This window comes from Cyprinus carpio, chromosome B5, assembly GCF_018340385.1.
Source record: "Cyprinus carpio isolate SPL01 chromosome B5, ASM1834038v1, whole genome shotgun sequence".
NCBI classification, from domain to species: domain Eukaryota; kingdom Metazoa; phylum Chordata; class Actinopteri; order Cypriniformes; family Cyprinidae; genus Cyprinus; species Cyprinus carpio.
The window spans coordinates 16,951,145-16,972,138 of NC_056601.1; the positions used below are offsets into that span (position 1 = coordinate 16,951,145).

The 20,994-nt window shown below is 36.1% G+C and overlaps 1 protein-coding gene across 1 annotated transcript in view; it reads left to right on the forward strand.

The window, feature by feature from the left end:
• adgrv1 (adhesion G protein-coupled receptor V1) overlaps positions 1–20,994 on the forward strand; it is a 139,956-nt gene that overhangs the window by 113,259 nt on the left and 5,703 nt on the right. Inside the window, 3 exon segments of the mRNA XM_042724629.1 lie at positions 726–883; positions 8,870–8,991; positions 13,263–13,451. Of these exon segments, the coding sequence (XP_042580563.1) occupies positions 726–883; positions 8,870–8,991; positions 13,263–13,451 (469 nt within the window).

Genomic DNA, 20,994 nt, shown 5'->3' on the forward strand with positions numbered 1-20,994 from the left:
AAGAAAAAGCCCCATGCTGGTAGCTGTTGTTACATTTCAGGTATAGAAAAGTGATTTGTGCATACAGACTGAGCTACTTGTTTATTTGTTATTTCAAAAATGTGTTTTTATGTGACATGTATGTGAAGATATACAGTATGTTATGCTAAACCAGGCAGTGTTTCAAAATTAAGATCAGATGAAGTCTAGTGAAAAATGGGCTGTTTATTTTCCTACAGGCATTTTACATGCTTTGAATTATATTATGGATACAATGTGCCATTTCTGCTCTATAAAATGAGTACGGGCTGTGTTTGGCCATTCTGTTTGTCTGGCCAGAGCGATGCCAGCCCTGTGAGCAGAATGCAACTGCTGCTCATTTTGATACAGATCACGTCATAACAAGATTACTCTGGATTGAGTTTCCCAAAGCTTTTCCTTTCCGAATACCAGACAGAAACTCCATAACTGCATACAGGACAAAAACAAATGCCAACTGGAAGAAATTCCTCATATTGGTAGAAGAGTCAGAGAAAGACCAAAGGAAAGAATCTCAGGAGAAATAAAATTAAAGAATAAAGAAAAACAATCAACAAACTTCGTAAGGATGTCCATCATGTCGTTTCAAACCCATTTTACTCATTTTCTTTCTTCTATGGAATACTAAATACACAAACACACAACCATAAACCTTAGTACTAATCCTCTTTGTGTATTCACAATATTCTTTTTTGTCTTTTTTGTAGATGCTTCATTCCCAACGTATATGCTGCACTTTGTACGGCCGCCCTGGTTCCTCTCATTTGTTTGGTAGGGGTGCTGGTGATCTTCATCCATGCGTATCAAGTCACTCAGCAATGGAAGGCTTATGATGATGTCTACCGAGGCCGAACAAACAGCTCAGGTGTGTACACATTTGTTATTACACAAAATTTTACAAGTTGTGAAATAATTATCCTCAAGGTAGTGCGAGAATAATCTGGCACTTCAATGAACATGTTACTGGAAATCGGTGCTTTAGAAGTAAAGAACTGCTGATAATAACAGAGAAACTGAAAGCAAACTAAGAGAAGGTGCTTTCCCTTGGAAAGTCTGTTGATCTTAAGCAATCGTCAGATTGCTCAGGGCTGTGCTTTCAGGGATATTGCACAGCCTTCCGAACAATTACACACCTTCCAAATAACAGTTTTTCTTTCTGTGGTGGTTTGTTAGTCATGCTTTAAAAATTCCCTCAGCAGTTTTGTGTGGATTAGATTAAATCTATATTGTAACTCGCTGCTCAGTCCCTGAGTAAATACATGTTGTCAGTCTTGTTTTGAAACTTGGTTACAATCTTAACTGGCTGATTATTCAGTGTTCGCAGCCTCCACATTACTGTTTAGTCTCAAAGTTATCAGCAGCACCTTTCATCTAACGTTTGGACAATTAACATGTAAAACACCGGCTTAGAGTTTGCATGTGGGTGGTCAGCAAGGGTTGCCATGTGCAATGTTAGCTTTCCTCTTTGTGCGCAAGCATGTTCACAGCACAGCAGGCTAATCCTAAACTACTCAACTTTATTACAGAGGGCTGCACTGTCAGACCACCCTTTGGTCGCGAACACAATGACCACACTGCAGTACTCCCACACTTGCTGTTTCATATTGCAGGACACACAGGCGTAAGCAAATACATTATGCAGCAAATTTGCTCCTTCATGCCGGATGTGTTTAATGACTGTCAAAGAAGCACAGTCAGATAAATATGCATTTAGAAAACTGGCTCTTTCCTGTTAACTCTTAGATGTTGATTCTGTCTGGGTGTGTTGCTGCTTGATTACATGTCAAACAAAACATTCGGCTTGGGACAGGGATGAAATGGACACAACAAGTTAAGTAACATTTCCTGGTTGACTTGTGGGAAATATCGAAGTGGAAAAAAAAGTTCACCGAAGAGATAGGATACAAGTTCAGTTCTGTAAAGGTCAACTTAATCATATAAATCAAGTAATTATTAACTAAAGGACAAAATGCTATCAAATGTGTGTTCAGTTTCTGGTTTGCTGCAAATTTTATTTTATTATGCATGGTTTGAAAATGGGTTCTGTGGTCAAACCGTGAAAAGCAGTATACTCTATTATTTGATGACCATTTGCTTCTCTAAATGCGTTACTGCAGTTGTTGAAGCTCCAGCACAAACTTCCTGAAACCAGCTTCCGTGTTATTAGAAGCTGATGGATCATTCTGACTGTGACTTGCCTTTGAGATATTCTAAAGTGCTCCATAAAATGTCTGGACTTTTATCATCCTCTGAAGAACCACATTATAGAGCCAAGATATTAAGGAGTCAACCTTTAGCCGCTAGGCAGAGGTGTTCTTTCCAAGGCCTGTGGGGAGATAATTACCACAGCCCTATTTAAAGATTTAATTTGGCATTTGCAGTTGTTCAGTATGATCTTAAGGGAAGTAGTGCTTTTTCACAATGCATTCATTTTCTTGGAATAGCCTTATTGGCTCAGGATTAATCCTTCAGCTCTCTTAATGAGGCATGTTTATGTGGCAGAGTATGACTGCAACAGCTCACTGTTTGGGGGTTTTGAGAAATACAATATGAATACAATTTATTTATATTATTTAGATTTTTTTTGGTAAAACTTTGCAATAAGCTTACATTAATATTATCTAACATCAGCATTTATTAATCTTAATTAATGTTATCTTCAACAATTAATACATGATTAAATTTTTTATTACCTACCATTAACAAAAATGAATAAATACTGTAACAAATATTTTGCTCAGTGTTAGTAAATGCATGAAATAACCTTAAATTATAAGAACTTGTGCATCGCTTTATGCCATTCCTGGACCTAAATGTTGTATGTTTCAAAATTAAGTTATTTTCCTCATTCATTAGACATAACTGCAAAGTCCAGCCAAAAACATCTTGCATAAATGAATTTATATATATATATATATATATATATATATATATATATATATATATATATATATATATATATATATATATATATAATAATTATTATTTTAATCAAATGCAAACAAACTGTATTTGCTGTGTAGCCCAGCCCGTAAACAGCCTAGTTAACTCAGTATCTAAGGCTAAAAAAATTTGAGAATGATAAGATGTTCTAAATCAAATGAATTGTTTCTTGAAATCTACTGCTGTTAGTGATGGCCATACTAGATGTGCTTTGCGATCAAGGAAGTTTTGATAGTAAGCAAAAGGACAGAACTCACTAACTTTTTATGAGCCTTTCATGTTATTGTACTTGGAACCAAATTTAATCTGGGTTTTATAATACTTTTTTGAATCTAGCGAACAATGCAGTCAATATGGAAGTCTATCACTTTGCTTCCAGTGTTCAGACTATGTTTTCTCTATATTTGCTTAGTAATGACTTGCAATGCCGACACTTGATCCTTAGGTCATGCATAATATCCATGATTGCATAAAACTTTTACAGCCTGTAGAGTCATAGAAGCAGGGTATTAGAGTCTAAATCACTGTTTATCACTATCATATTTCAGCTGCTAAATACTGTGCATTTCACCCTTCTGTATCTCATATCTTTATGACCTTGCTTAACTGCTTATATCACTAACACTCTACTGTTACATAATGTTCCCATGATTTGACCCAAAGTCTAGATTCTGGATCCATTGCTTTTGTTGAACACAATCATCATAAATTACCGTTAAGTTAAATGACATGTGTTTTATTTGGAAACTGAGCTGATTTGAAAATGGCAGCAATGGCCTTTTAGACAGTACTGTACATGCATTTCCCATTTAACTGTTAAAAAAGACTTCAGAAAATTAATAGATTTATAAAAATTAGTTAGTGTAATGCATAGCATCTTATTGCTATATTGAAATTATTTTGTATCTCAAATTTTCTTAAATACACGCAAATCCGATATTTTTTATTTTATTTGATTGTGATTCCATAGTTTTAATAGTTGCTGGAACTGATGTAGATTCTGTCCAACCTCTTTTTTTTATGCCAAACACTATTAGTTTTCCCTTGAGAGGTCTCAGTTCTCCGAGAACATGCTGTATGGAACGTCTGGTCAGAGCGCTGGCGTGAGGCCAGACACGCTTCCCACACCCACAGTTCAGAGGAAGGAGCAGGATGTCCAAATGTCACCCACAAGCACACGTACACACACAAAAGAATATCAAGTGTTTGATTCCAAAGAGCGTGTTGATCTAGTATGTACTTCCATCTTAAGCCTTTGTTTGTTTCTTCTCACAAAGTTGTTGGACACCTCTGGTGTTCCAACAGATTTACTGGAAGATTTCAGCTCTTCCCGCGCTCTCATTCTTTCATCTCTTTACCAAGATCCTCTTCTTCAGCCACCCATGTCTCTTTGAGTTGAAACACTTTTTTCTTATCATTGAAGCTGTTGGCTGGGCAGATGTTGGCTCACTCAAGAGGGAGACAAAGGAAGGTCTTTCATCCTCGGAGTTGAACCACAGCTGAATGTTGTGACAGCTGCTATGGCATCTTAAACAGGAGCCAGAGTGCTGTCTCAGATTTAGGCCCTGCTGTTTTTCCCCAGTGGTCCTCAGTGCTTGCTTTCTTACGCTGAGTGTCTTCTCCTCCTAAGAGAGCTATAGTTGTCTGTTGTTTATGTCATTATACAGTACATATTAACTGATACCATGACTTCAATCTAAAATTATTGTATATTTATCTCTTGGACAGTCAGCGTTTTTAACATCACCACTGCAGAAATCTAGATTGTAATTGGTTGACAGGCTCTTTTTATTTATTTATTTATTTATTTGCCTGTACATGCACAGGAAGTAGTTTCTGAATTATTTAATGTAGAACATAAACGGTTTTTAACACTTTGCCACATTCTAAATTAATATAATTTGTACGTTAGTGAATTGAATACTTTTATTCAGCATTGATGCATTCAACTGAAAAAAAATAAAATAAAACACAAAAATAATTTTAAACTCAAAAACATTAATGACTGCTGAAAATTCAGCTTCGCCATCACAGGAAAAATTTCATTTTACGTTATGTTAAAAATGAAAAACAGTTATTGTAATCTGTAATATTATTTCACAAGATTACTGTTCTTACTGTATTTTTAAACACTAGTGTATATAAATGTAGACAGTAAATAAAAAAAATAAATTAAAGAACTAAATGCTAAATTTAAATGCATATTATGTTCAGAAATTATGTTTGATTTTGAAATTACTTATAGTGGCATAACTGGATGCAGTGAGGTTGATTCATTCAAGTTAAACTGACTCACTTTAGTTGTGAAATATGAGTGGAAACATTAGAGGTATTGTACAGCACTTTATGTTTAAGCCATGGATTAATGAGAGCCTGGTTTTCATTGAGAGAGGAAGTGATCTAGCCAGTTCCATTCCAATAGAGAGATGGTTCCTCAAGGTTTAGGAACCTGCTGCTTCAGAGGCAGCCAGGCCCAGACCACAGCCTGGAATGTGCTTACAGAGATGGAAAGCAAAGGCAGTCAGGGAGAGGAGGGAGGGAAAGACTCCACGTACAAAGACAGCACGTACAAAGTGGAGACTGATATGCAGAACAATAACCAGGGGAAGAACAGACAAAAAATAATAAAATTGGATGTTTTTGATTTGGGGAAGAACTGGGAATGGGAGTAATGTTTATAAAAATAAAAAAAGTGTACTAGTGTTATGTACATGACATGTAAATATAATTAATCACACTAATAATAATATAAGGTGCATTTTGATCATTAACATGAAATAGATTGACGTCCTTTGGTAAGAGATGTTATACACATTCTAAAACAATTTTAAATAGCATTGTCCTTTTTATATGTATGCTTTCACAATTTTAACATTAATATAGAGATTGCATGTATTAGTGCTTTTAAATTAAACTGTTGGAAATATCTTTTTAAATTTGTCATTATTCGATTGAACTACAACAAGGTGAATTAAAAAAAAGATAAACAAACCTAAAAATAAATGGTAACCAGTTACAGGTTCTATATTTTCCTGTATACATTTGTGTACTTTTTTAAGTAATTATTTTATTATATATATATATATATATATATATATATATATATATATATATATATATATATATATATATATATATATATATATATATATATATATATATATGTATGTATATAATATGGATGTGTTGCTCTCTTTGTCTCTGGTTACAGTCCGACTTGTATTCATGTTCCATTGTAACATGAACACTGAAATGTGTTACCAAAGGGGAATGGCAACAGTATCGGTAAAAGTAAATAGCAACCAAAACATCATGAAAGTAAATGTAAGATAGTTGAGACAAACACAAACAGCAGGTAAAGTTAGACAGGTGGAAGCAATGACCATGGCATTTTTTTGCTAACCTGGTCTTAAACTTCGGCTCTGTGCCATGTGTTGTCTATCAGATGAGGAATGTGTGGCCTACTTTTCATTGCCAAGTCTTTCATAATGTTTGCCTGCTTCTGCTAGCAGGTCTTCCACTGAATCGCCCCAGAGATGTGTCAGTCATGCATGGCCTGACTCTGCTTGTCTTTGCACTCCTGGTGTCATCAGAGCAATATTAACATCAAAGCAGCAGCAGAACAGATGTTAATGCCGTGTGCATTAGTTCTGCTGGTGAAACTCTCTGGGACGGCACAGGACGCTGTGTTCTCAAATAGCAAGTCGTGTCCCTAAATGAAGCCTCATTTTGGATTGAACTGATTCTCATCACCCTCATTCACTCTAATGAAAGCCAATTATAATCTCATTTGCTGTTTTTGTCATGCATGCATGCATTTTAGCAATGACGCTTGGAGAATTTGAGGATTATTTGAAATCTCTCTTGAACTTGCAGGGTGTTTGTTTGTCTTAATTTGATTAGATGCCGAAATGCACAAACAAGGCTGCAGGTGCATGCATGATTGTTTTCCATCATAAGGGATGCAGTAAGCGAGACCAGGGAAGCGCCAGGTTGTGGAGGTTAAACTGATGAATATTGTTTTTCCCTAGATGTGAGTTCTGCACATCTGCTGTTGCATCTAATACACTTCAAACATGTGCTAGAACAAATAGAGCTAATATGTTGTCTAATTTCAGCCTCTAATTGTCTAATTGTGGCCATCAAAGAAAGATGTTGATATTTGAATATTCCATTTGTTCACTCAATTTCCTAAGTGAACGGATGCACGAGTTGTAAATCAAATAAGCACTGAATGCATTTTATTAAAAGAAAAGAGAATACAGGTCTTCTGCCATTGTTTGGAGCCCTCGAAGTGCCGGGCTGAGCTCACGTCCATGTTTATATCGTGAAAGGAGAGCATGATGGATGAGTCAGCCAGTTCTCCATTTTGGAGCCGTACTTGTTTGTTCCCTCATTAAATATATGAATTAAAAAACAGGGTTCTCACGAGGTCGGGGAGGTGAGTGGATGCAAATAAGGCCTGCTGAGAGAAACAATGACACAGACTGCCTCTCCCTTGCTAATTATCAGCCACAGCTTTGCCTGGTTGTGTACTTTGGCCAACATAGAAATCACAAATGCATTGCTGGTGAAGGAGAGGTGTATATAGAGCCAAAAGGTAAAATATGAGAAGTGAAAAGAATCATTAGGGAATGGGTGGCAAATAAAGATTTGTCATGAAAACACAAAACTGCATGTCAAAATCTCTTAAATTTGTTTTAAACTGATTGAGATATTTGTAATTTTTGGTTTCACTTTATTTAAAGAACCAATTCTTGCTTTAAACAAACCATTAACTATGACTTTTGCCTCAATAAACTGCTAATTTGCTGCTAATGAATAGTTAGTAATGTTGTTAAACTTAGGTATTGGGTAAGTTTAGGGATATTAAATATTGTCATGCAGAATATGTGCTTTATAAGCACTAATAAACAGCCAATATGTTAATAACAGGCATGCTAATAAGCAACTAGTTAATACTGAGAATTTTTTATTTATTTATTTTATTTGACCTTTATTTGGTCCAACCATATGTAATGTTTTGTTATGATTCTGGTTACACAATTTCTACTGGTAGTTGCTGTATTGTGTCATTGCTTATTTGCATAAATGGGTTTATGAGTACTTTATCTGTTGAGTATTCAAATCCAAAAAAAACCCTCAAAATTCAAAACCCTAGTGCTTATGTTCATAATGCCATGACTTGACTCTCTATATTAATGTTGATGCTAGAATGTCAGGTTTTGAACTAGCGTGTTTGCAACACATATTTTTCTTCCCTCCCTCTGAGTGAATCTTTTAGCAATTAAACTCATAATCGTTGTTAAAAGTAAAACACTCAGTCTGGTTAAAGTCCTTGTGCCAATATGCTTGAGTCAGTCTTGGCACTGAGAGGCATTGTTTGCCCACATGAAGAACACTCATGGGCCAAGTACTTTGTACTCACGGCTGCCCTCATTTACCCCAGAACAGTCTCTGGACTGTGACCTGCTTAATGAGACAGCTCATTTTATTCTCCTTCCTTTGTTGTTTTGCTTTGTTTGTTTTCACTGGCAGCCATCTTGGACTCCTGCCCCAGGTCAATAAACGTGCCCACACGGCTCTCATGCCAGAGCGAGCGCAGTTCAGAGAGCTCTAGCTGCATGTGAAAAGCTTGTCTGAACTATGGAAAAACTGAAGCATGCCTGGCCAGCTCGCTCTGTAACTGAAAACAGCACCCATGTCTGCTGGCATCGGTGCATGCAGCACAGATAAAACAGCACAGTCAGCATCCATGCATCTGAAAACTGATGAGCAAAGCTCTTGTGATTTTTCTAGAAATATATTAACTTCAAATGTTGCATTTTAGGAAACATTTATTTATTTTCCCAATGAGCTTATTTGATCTTACAAGCCCAATTGAAGTGTCTTTCTGTTTGTTCCTCAGAGGTGCCCTTGATGTTGTATCTGTTTGCTCTGGTGACTCTGGTCTGTCTTTGGGCTGGATTGCACATGGCCTACAGAAACCTGTGGATGCTGATCCTCCTTGTTATCTTCAACATCTTTCTGGTAAGAACAAACACACAAAATGCCCTTTCATGCATACATTTAGGGTAGAGTTTATACTAGCCATCTAAAGACACTACATAATAAATATCAATAAACTGTGATATCAAGGCCACTTTTGTTCTTGCTTGCATGGGTTTTTCTTTCTTTCTCTATAACCATAAAACCATATCTTTGCATCAAAATTGATCAAAATTGAAAGTTAAGACATTTTAGTTTCAAAAGATTTATTTTACAAATAAATGCTGTTCTTTTGAACTTTGTTCATCAAATAATCATTAAGAAAATGTCATGTTTTTTCATGAAAATAGTATCCTAAACATTATAGAAATTTTAAAATAGAAAATAGATATTGTAAATGGTTAGTATATTTCACAATATTACTGTTTTACATTATATTTAAAAAATGCATCATTGGAAATCACAAGCAGCTTCTTTTAAAAATGTTAACAAAACCTTTTTGAATGGTAGTTTAGTTAGAATGGAAATGCCGTTATTGTTCATGCTTTTTACAAAACAGAGCAAGTTGTGACTCTTAAATCATCAATTTGTGCAATCTAATCATATCTCTAAAGTGTTTTGTCATTGAACTCACCATGAAAGTGATAAAGTTGTGACCCGTGGTCACTTCTGACCCTCAGAATCACATTCAGTTAGACTTAATTGTTCACAGCTTAAAAGAATTAGATAAGTCCTAATCCTGAAGATAGATCAATACAGGTATTCTTCACATTTCAGGGCCCAGTGGGCTCTTTACCTTTAGTTTAAGACCTACAAACAGCTGTCTTATCTCTGAATACAGATGCATTACTCTCACAACCACCTCACTATCACTGCACAGCTGCCCAGTCTGCTAAAGTGTCGTAAAGTTTTTTCCTGATCTAGATAGGGAAATAGACAGAAACTGTAGTCCATTGATTTCCATAGTTCTGCCCCTCTTGCATAACATCATCTTAAGATACTGGCCAGGGGGTGGGCTATTCAGTCATTGTAAGATGATGATGAGAGTCTGTTTATCAGTTGACTAGATGAGTGAAGTCCACCATGGTCGATAAAGCTGGATAGAGTTATCACTTTACCAACCTCAAAGGATGGTTTCTCTTAATAACTCTTTAACATCAGGGTTGTGTTGTAAGGGAGAAGTTAAATAGAAGTTACATAACTGTTAAGATACAGTCACATAAGCAACATTTTGCAGCCAAAAACAGTTGTATAATGTAGCGATGTTTAAAGCACTGCACACAAAAAAGCCACTTTCAAACCAAGCAGCTTGGTCATAGATTTGATCTTAAATTTAAAAAAGAAAACTGCATCATTTAGAAGTGCAGTGGATATAGATCATAGATATAGTAAAATGTAACAAGCAAAATATGGCTTGCAACATCAAATTTTACATGCCTTGTTAGATGGCCTTCCCTGAAACAAGTAACATTTTAACAGACAAGTCCAAAAATCCTTCCCATCAGCAAAAAAGATAAAAACATCCATATCACTGCTTCCTCCAGTGTTTTTTCTTCTTCAATATTTCCTCACTGTTACAGTTAGTGTAAACAACAACTAAACACACAGTTGATACAGCTGAGCATATTTGTTCTGCTTGTCCTACATTACAGACTGACTAATAGCAGGCCAGAGAAGCTGTTATTGTTTCTGACACAGCCAAAACATGACTGAGTTGGACAAGATGCCCTTCACCTAGAAAGAGCAGAAATAGCACAAAATTTTGTTTTGACTCCCTTTGAGTCAAACTCTAAACGCCCACATAAAAATGTCAGCAGTGCCTACAACAAAAACATGACCTCCTTCTGTGGAAAATCTTCACAAACATGTGGGAGGCCCATACAGACATCCATGGATGTGTTGATATTTGGCTGATAAAACTTTTTCAGTTCTCAAAGGAATTCTTCAGCAATCATTTATAGGATGTGTTTGTGATATTTTAGTTTTAACTCTTCGCTGCACATTCCCCTTATTTCCTGCAAATGTTACGGTCTGTTTTTAATAATCAAGCCCTGAGCATCTGTTTTCATGGGTGCTGTTTTTTCCGTGATGCTGATTTTCCATGCTCGTCCTCTAATTTTCTCATTGGCTGTTGCCATAAATGTATCATTTAAATGGTGTTAGTTCGTGTAAACAACTTCATATTAACCTCTGCTGATTTCAGGATGTGAGGATGTATAATAAAGGAGGTGAAAAGGGTATCAAGGCATATGCAAAGAGAAACCCTGCCAAGTGTTATTAAAAAAAGGATTGGAGACGTTGTTGATCACCAGCAGTGCACTGAGTCAGATTAATGATTACATCAAATCAGATTAATCATTTAATCACTGCATGTATTCATTCTTCAGTAGTCAGCAGCATTGCTATTATTTATATTGCTACACTACCATTTAGAAGTTTGCAGATTTCATGAAAAAAAATGAAAAAAAGTATCACAAAAGTGTGACCCGTGGTCAGTTCTACATTGATAATAATGTTACTTGAGCACCAAATCTGAATATTAGAATGATTTCTGAAGAATCATGTGAAAAATCATGCAACACTAGAATCTGAGGTATAAATTACATTTGTAAAATATATACATTTTAAAATACATCATAATAGAAACATTAGAGGTGAGCGTTACAGTCTTCTTTTAGATGCATTAAAAAAAAAATTGTATTGACTACAAACTCTTGGTATTATGCACGTCTTACTACTTTATAATATTTGTTTTAAAGAAAATATGAGATGAGGAAAGAGAGAATCAACACTTTTTATTCTTATCTTATAGAAAATACTGAAAAATAACCTTAAAGGGATAGCAACCAAAAATGACCATCCACTCAATGATATCACACCCTCATGTTGTTTTAAACCTTTGACTTCTTTTTTTTTATTTTGAGTCCAAATAGTTCTCTTTATTTTCATCCAGTATCTGTGAATAATGACTTAAATGTCAGTGTGTTGCTCACACAAGACTTCGAATATGACATATTGATCATATAGATAACTTTTATTATACTTCTGCATTATTTTGATGGTTCTGTTATGTAAAGCTTAATTGAATGCAGATGCAGTTGAGTATATTTAGATGGACTATTCCATCTAAATATCCAGTGTTCTCTGTCTGTTTCTTCCACACCATTTCTCACAAGGTGTATTGTGTCAACTCATTTCCCTTATATGGTAGGTAAAAACCACACCTGTCTCTTCTGACCTGAGAACAGTTATGTAACTAGCAGAAGAAATTGAGCATGCCGCTCTGGCCTCTGGACATTTGCATGTCTTTCAGGTAGCAGTGATAAAGCTGCCCAGCGAAGCACAGGCTGCCCACTTATAGTCTGTAAATGAGGCCTGAGATCGATACTCTATTTTTGTGAGTGGTATGTGTGTGCGTGCTTATATCCAGTTTACTTTACCTGTCAATGGTGCTGAGCCACAGTGGTTTCAGTGAAGGCTGGATTGTGGTTATGTTTCATTTGGATGCAGTTCAGCTTCAAAGAAATTTTAAGTTCAAAGGAAGTAAGTCCAGTCCCTAATACATGTGTGTGTGTGCGTGTGTGTGTGTGTGTGTGTGTGTGTGTGTGTGTGTGTGTGTGTGTGTGTGTGTGTGTGTGTGTGTGTGTGTGTGTGTGCGTGTGTGTGGGTTATTCTCTTCTCTCTTCACATTTTCCACTCTATATAAATCATTAAGAGAATGCATGAACTCATATCACATTATTCACTAACTGTCTCTATTCCTCAGAAACTTTCTGTATATTTCTCTGTATTTCCAAAAGCTCAGCACTTTTCCCCCTCTTATTTTAGTTTCATCTGCAGTCTGTCACCCACATGTCCCATTTGTTTTGACATTTCTTGTGTCCATGAGATATTTGGCACAAGTGTGTGTACAGCGATATTTGGTTTGGTGCTGCTACCCAGTAAAAATCGTGGTTGGCCAGAACCTCATTGACAATGATGTCAGAGGGAGGGAAATGATGTCATGCTGTTACAAAATATGGAATTTAAGACCAAATGATTAATTGGTAATGTTTGTTCTTTTTGATTAGTTTTGATTAGATGTAACAATTCTTATGTATACAGTATGTGTATATATATATATATATATATATATATATATACTGTACGTTATATATACAAATTATTATATATTGTGTTCCAAAATGCTGATGCATAATACATACAGTAGTTAATACGTAGTTCCTGCCATGCTAAAATGCACAATATATTTTACATTCATCTGATGTGGCAGTGTGCTGAGCTCATCTAACTTGTAATTTCATCTTTTTCAGGGTCTGTACGTGTTTTCCGTCTACTTCATCATGCATAATCAGCTCTTCTGGCCAGCTAAGGCAACCTACACCGTGGAAATGAATGGACACGGCAGCCCAGAGTCCATATACCAGAGCACTGGTGCTGCTACCGTGGGTGGAGGAGAAATCAGCAAGTCCACACAGAACCTCATCAGTGCCATGGAAGAGGTGCGTCTGTTACTGAGAGTTTTGATAAACATTTTCAATGAATAGTTGTTGCACTTGCTTTATTTGGCAGTGGCATCTGACAGCATTTCATACCATGTACTTGTGAGATTACATTGGTAGCCTTTAGATTTATGTGTGTTTGCATAACCACCTATTTATCATCCTCAAGCCGAGGTAGAGGACTCTCAGACCTGTGTTTGTTCACTGAGTCAGCTCACTCACACACAGACTGTAAGAGAGTGTTATGTAATAAAGAGGCCTGGTGTAGAAGCTCACATTCCTCTGAGCCCTCAATGTAAACTATTCACAGATCCGGGAATGAGGGTGTAGGGAGGTTAGGAGGGGAGACGTGGGACTGTAAAGAGAGCACAGGCAGCCTGGGAAGGATGGGCAGTGATCAAGAAAGGCTTTTAGAGGAGATGTTTATAAAGAAAATATCTCAGTTTCCTTCAGTCTGCAACTTTAATGCTGAGCTGTTCTCGAGACTCCACAATTTATTAGTGAGTCTTCACAAGTGAAACTATTAAATTCAATGGAATAATTTTCAGGGACTCAAATGTATCAAATAAATGTAATCATAAATAAAATTATCATGATTTTTCTTAAATATATACATGCATGTGTGTGTATTTATATATACATAATAAATATACACAATACACACATATATATTATGTAAACAAAAACTTTTATTTTGGATGCGATTAATCGCGATTAATCATTTGATAGCATTAATTTAAACATCATTTACTGATAGATTTGGGAAAATAATTTAAATGCAGCTAAAATATTTCCTGAATTAAAAGCACTGCCCCACTTTATCTGAAAAAAAAAAAAAAAAAATTAATAATACAGTTCAAATAAAAAATAGTGCCTAATTGTGTCTGTATTTAGCATTATATTAAATATCAATTCTCTACATTTTTTTAAAATTCTGAATCAATATTGTTTCTTTTCCACGTATGTGCGATGGCATTTGTGTGCTTATAATTAGGGCCCGAGCCAATGGGCGCAGGGCCCTATTGTTTTCCTAAGGATTATTCTTATTATTATTATTTTTTTTATTTTTTTTTTAACCTTACGGGGGTTTTTGGAGGCCTTAACATACTCAAAAACTCTTGAAAATTGGCACACACATTGGAACCTGCGGCCATCAGGACGCCGCAGAGGCTGGGACCCGGGCGTGGCACCGGGGCTCTACGGCGCCCCCTGGAACACAGTCAGAAAATCTTGAACCGTAGCTCACACATACTTGCATGTATTTATATATAAAACTCTGTACACTTATAGATCTCATTGAGCCGAACAACTTTCGCGCTCTATGTCATAGGCTCCACCCAACAGGAAGTGAGCTATTCAGGGCTGTTTAAAAAAAGCATGCTCTGGAATTTGAAATACTCCTCTGAGGTTTTCCACCCATTCTCCACGAAACTCTGTGAACATGATGTCAAGACATTGGGGATGAAAAATTGCCAGGGGATTTTTGATATCTCGAACGGTTTGTCCGTGGTGAGGCGTTGAAATTAGGGCAAAAAATGAGAAACAGGAAATGTCTAATAACATCCACATACATTTTCTGATTTTGATAAAACTTCATCTGATTGTTCAATGTATGATGCCGATCGCATATATGTGACTATTAGGAGTCAAAGTTATAGCGCCACCAACTGGCAGCAGGAAGTGTGTCATTTTCAAAATGCTTTGAATTCAGCATCTTATTTTCACTCGATTTGCTTCAAACTTCATCAGAATAATGACAAAACACGGCCGATATAAATCTGTTGTGGGGATACTGATATCTAATATAGTGTTGCCGTGGCAACGTGTCAATCTTGAATATTCTATTCTGGTGATTTTGAGGCAGATAAAATGCTCAGAATTACATGAAACTCAAAACACATATCAGTATTAATGATAGCTAGACAATGGAAAAAGCACATGAAAGGATGTGGAGGAGGCACTCTATAGCGCCACCTTTTGTCAAAAGTCGGGGGGTTAGTTTTAGCTACAGACACCAAACTCGTTACATATATTGTTCTTATCAAGACGGACAACTTTCTAATTTACAGTCATCAGCTAAGACCAACAGGAAGTCGGCTATTTTGGTTTAAATGTGGATTTTTGGAAAAATATTGCTGTGAATTAATGCATACTACTCAGAGGAAAATTACACTATACACACCAAACTTTGTCTACATGATGACAAAACTTTGAGGAACCTAAATTGCGAATGGATTTTGGATAGCTTGAACGGTTTTGCCGTGGTGATTTTTTGAAATAACAGTAAAAAGGGAAACATTACTTGTCTTGTATTTTTAAATTGCAGCTTACACAAACTTCAAAACCATTTTCCATACAGAGTAGAAGTCATTCTGAGGAAATATGCATAGTTTCACGACTTTACAACACTGTATGGATAACAGAAAATTAAAAAACTGTCAGACATCTGATCTGACTCTGAGACCACTCTCTCTGTGTGAGGGTAGGGAGGGGGAGGGGGGCTGGCTGACAGAGAGAGAGAGAGAGAGAGAGAGAGAGAGAGAGAGAGAGAGAGAGTTAACATCTCTTTAATCACCAGAAAAAAATAAATAAATCAGTAATTGTGTGTTGTTGTTGTTGTTGTTGTTTTTTTATCATTACAGCTTAAGAAATCTCTTAGGCCTTATCCTTTTCTGTCAGTTTTAGGGACAAAAAAAACCTAGTACAATTTGTAGGGCACAGACAACATGATTTTAAATAATTAGGTTAAGAATTATGTTAATTGCAACATAAAAAGATATAAAAACAAAACGTAGACTTAGCTGTAATTCAGGCAAAAAATATTTTACAAATGCTTATAAATCAATAAAATCATTAAAAATGCTTTTTCGTTGAGTGCATAATAATTAGTCACATTGATATTCTTATATTTTTTTCCAAGCACATTGTACCAATTCCAAATCACATCAACCTTAATAAATACTATACATTTGGTATTTAATCATTTATGAGTGATATATAATTGTCCTTGAAGACTGGAAGTGAAAAACTCCTTATATTCAGGAGTGCTGAATTATTAGGCATGTTTTCTTGTCATGCATTGGTCATAGAGTTCATTGTAGTGGTGCCTCGTGTTGAAATAGATTTTTTATACATTATACAGGTTCACACGTACTCCGTCTGCAGTGCGTATACAGTATGTGTATGCGGTGCAGAAGCAGCAGCGAGAGCGCGTTATTGTAACGCGAAAGCACATAAATAATGCGCAAGCGCGAATCTATCCGTTCGCACGCAGATTTCCTTTTCTTTGTCACAAAAACAGACACGCGTGCTCAGATACATGCTGCTCTCGCTCGGAGAGAGCGCGCGCACTTAAAAGGCGTCTCATCTGCTCAAACTGTGTCCTGCGAACTCACAACTCTCTATGCTCATGAGCTATATATTCATTCTTTTCGCACCTTTCTATTTCTAACCTTTTTTGTTCACATCCTTTACCGTGTGCAGTGTGAACGCTCTGATCCATTAACATGGGCTCGGATTAGCGCATTAACAGAGAGCGTGTGAACCTGGATTTACGGAGGCATATGTTCTGTTCTCGCGCTCCATTTAGGCGCCCTTCATTCTGAATGGTTCAGATAGCAACACCAAACGTGCAGTGTGTAATACAAATCATGACCACCACTAGATGGAGCTATAGGATTACTTTTAAATAATTGTTGTTGAAACGTGTATAGAGCATTTAAATAATTTATACAAATCTTTCAAAGAAAAGTAATATGTATTTTTAAAAAGCTAATGAATTTGACGGCTAATATAGTTTTATATAATCATTTCACAAATGTTTATAGATCATTAAAAGGATTTTTAAAAATGGTTATAGATCATGAAGTGTTGGCAACATTTTATAATAAGCTCTCTGGTTTACATTAGTTAATGCATTAACATGAACTAACAATGAACAATCTATTTTTCAGATCATTTATTAATCTTTTTTATGTTAGTTAATCCTATCATTAAAAATATTAATGTTAATGTTATTTCACAGTACATAAACTATCTTCAAATAAAAACTGTAAATAAAAAATGTATTAGTAAACAATGTATTTAAATATTTTTAACTAAGCTTTAATTAACATATATGTGTGTGTGTGTTAAATGATATAGTTAAATAATATAGTCTTTAACATTAGTACAAGCTAAGTATTAACATATTTTTACTGCATTTGTTTGTGTTAGTAAAAAAAAAAATATGTTAATTCATGGTACAGTAACTGATGTACATTAACTATAAATTTTAATTAATAATGTAGTAATCCATTTTTAACATAATATTAACTAAGATTCATAAATGATATATAAATGATGTACATGTTAACTTATATAATGTTAAAAACTAAATCCTTATTAAAAAGTGTTAGAATAATTTTAGAATAATATATATATATATTGTTCTTTGTGTGTGTGTGTGTGTGTGTGTGTGTGTGTGTGTGTGTGTGTGTGTGTGTGTGTGTGTGTGTGAGTGAGTGAGAAAGACAGATAGAGAGAGACTCACATTAATAAATGCCATACAATTGTTGTTAATGAAATTTAATATAATTAATGTTAATAACTGAAACCTTATTGGAAGTGTTACTTAAGTTTTATATGTTGTGTTGTGTGTGTGTCTCTTGATGGTTCGGATTAACCCTTTCATTGCTGTATGCCTTAATTCAAAACTGCTAAATTAAGTGTGTCCAATCCTGTTCCTGGTGATCGACTGCCCTGCAAAGTTCAGCTCCAACTCTAATCAGTCACACCTACCTTTAATTTTCAAGCAATCCTGAAGACATTAATTAGTTGGTTCAGGTGTGTTTGAGTAGGGTTGGAGCTAAACTTTACAGGACAGTCGATCGCCATTAACAGAGTTGGACACCCCTGAGCTAGACAGTTACTGTGTATGTGCCGCTGGGCACAGCTTTCCTGATGCCACCATCCTGTCGCCTAAACCTACGACACCAGCCCTACAACAAAACTCCCATCTATATAAAATATACTATTTCCTTAAACCTTCCGGGGGTTTTTGGGTGCCTTAACATACTCAAAAACTCTTGAAAATTGGCACACACATTGGAACCTGCGGCCATCAGGACGGCGCAGAGGCTGGGACCCGGGTGTGGCACAGGGACTCTACAGCGCCCCCTGGAACAAATTCAGAAATCTTGAACCATAGCTCACACATACTTGCATGTATTTATATGAAACTCTGTACACTTATAGATCTCATTGAGCCGAACAACTTTCGCGCTCTATGTCATAGGCTCCGCCCAACAGGAAGTGAGTTATTCAAGGCTGTTTAAAAAAAGCATGCTCTGGAATTTGATATACTCCTCTGAGGTCTTTCAACCGTTTGCCTCGAAACTCAGTGAACATAATGTCAAGACATTGGGGATGCAAAACTGCCAGGGGATTTTTGATATCTCGAACGGTTTGCCCGTGGCGAGGCGTTGAAATTAGGGCAAATAATGAGAAACAGGAAATGTCTAATAACATCCACATACATCTCCTGAGTTTGATCCAACTTCATCGGATTGTTTGTTGTATGATGCCGATCGCATACATGTTACTATTAGGAGTCAAAGTTATAGCGCCACCAACTGGCAGCAGGAAGTGTGTCATTTTCAAAATGCTTTGAATTCAGCATCTTATTTTTACTTGATTTGCTTGAAACTTCATCAGAATAATGACAAAACACGGCCAATGTAAATCTGTTGTGGGGATATTGATATCTAATATAATGTTGCCATGGCAACGTGTCAAATTTGAATATTCTGTTCTGGTGATTTTGAGGCAATTAACATGCTCAGAATTACATGAAACTCAGAACACATATCAGTATTAATGATAGCTAGACACTGGCAAAAGCACTTAAAAGTGCGTGGAGGAGGCACTCTATAGCGCCACCTTTTGTCAAAAGTGGGGGGGTTAGTTTTAGCTACAGACACCAAACTCGGTACATATATTGTTCTTATCAAGACGGACAACTTTCTAATTCACAGTCATCAGCTACAACCAACAGGAAGTCGGGTATATTGATTTGAATATGGATTTTTGGAAAAATATAGCTGGGAATTAATGTATACTGCTCAGAGGAAAATTACACTATGCACACTAAACTTTTTCTACATGATGCCAAAACATTGAGGAACTTAAATTGCGAAGGAATTTTGGATAGCTTGAATGGTTTTGCCGTGGTGATTTTTTGAAATAACAGTAAAAAGGGAAACATTAATTGTCTTGTATTTTTAAATTGCAGATTCCAAACACTTCAAAACCTTTTTACATACAGAGAGCATATCATTCTGAGGAAATATGCATAGTTTCACAAATTTACAACACTGTATGGATAACAGAAAATTAAAAAACTGTCAGACATCTGATGTCGCTCTGAGGCCACTCTCTCTGTGTGAGGAAAGGGAGGGGCTGAGTGGCTGACTTTGTTGTTGGAGATTGAGTGTGTGAAGGGAGGGGGGTCTTCAGCTCACAGATGAAGACTAAGCTGTAATGCAGGCAAAAATATTTTACAAATGCTTATAGATCAATAAAATCATTAAAAAATGCTTTTTCACAGAGTGCATAATAATTAGGCACATTGATATTCTGATGATATTTTTTTTTTTCAAGCACATTTTACCAATTCCAAATCACATCAATCTTAATAAATACTATACATTTGTTATTTAATCATTTATGAGTGATATATAATTGTCCTTGAAGGCTGGAAGTGAAAAACTCCTTATATTCAGGAGTCCTGAATTATTAGGCATGTTTTCTTGCCATACATTGGTCATAGAGCTCATTGTAGCGGTGCCTCAGGTGTTGAAATAGATTTGTTATACATTATACAGGTTCACACGTGCTCCGTCTGCAGTGTGTATACAGTATGTGTATGCAGTTCAGAAGCAGCACCGAGAGCGCGTTATTGTAACGCGAAAGCACATTAAAATAATGCGTGAGCGCCAATCTTTCTGTTCTCACGCAGATGTCCTTTGCTTTGTCACAAAACCAGACACGCGTGCTCAGATACACGCTGCTCACGCCCGGAGAGAATGCGCGCACTTAAATCGCGTCTCTTCTGCTCAAACTGTGTCCTGTGGACTCACAACTCTCTCTATATGCTCATGCGCTAGATATTCATTCTTTTCGCACCTTTCTATTTCTAACCTTTTCTGTTCACATCTTTTACCGTGTGCAGTGTGAACGCTCTGATCCATTAACATGGGCTCGGAAAAAAAATGCATTACAGACAGAGTGTGTGAACCTGGAGTTACGTAGGCATATGCCCAGTGTATTCTGTTCTCGCGCTCTATTTAGGCACGCTTCATTCTGACCGGTTCAGATAGCAACACCAAACGTGCAGTGTGTAATACCAATCATGGCCACCACCAGATGGCGTTATAGGATTACTTTTAAATAATTATTGTAGAAACGTGTATAGAGCATTTAAATCATTTATAAAAATCTTTCAAAGAAACATAATATGTATTTTAAAAAGTTAATGAATTTTACTGGTAATATAGTTTTATAT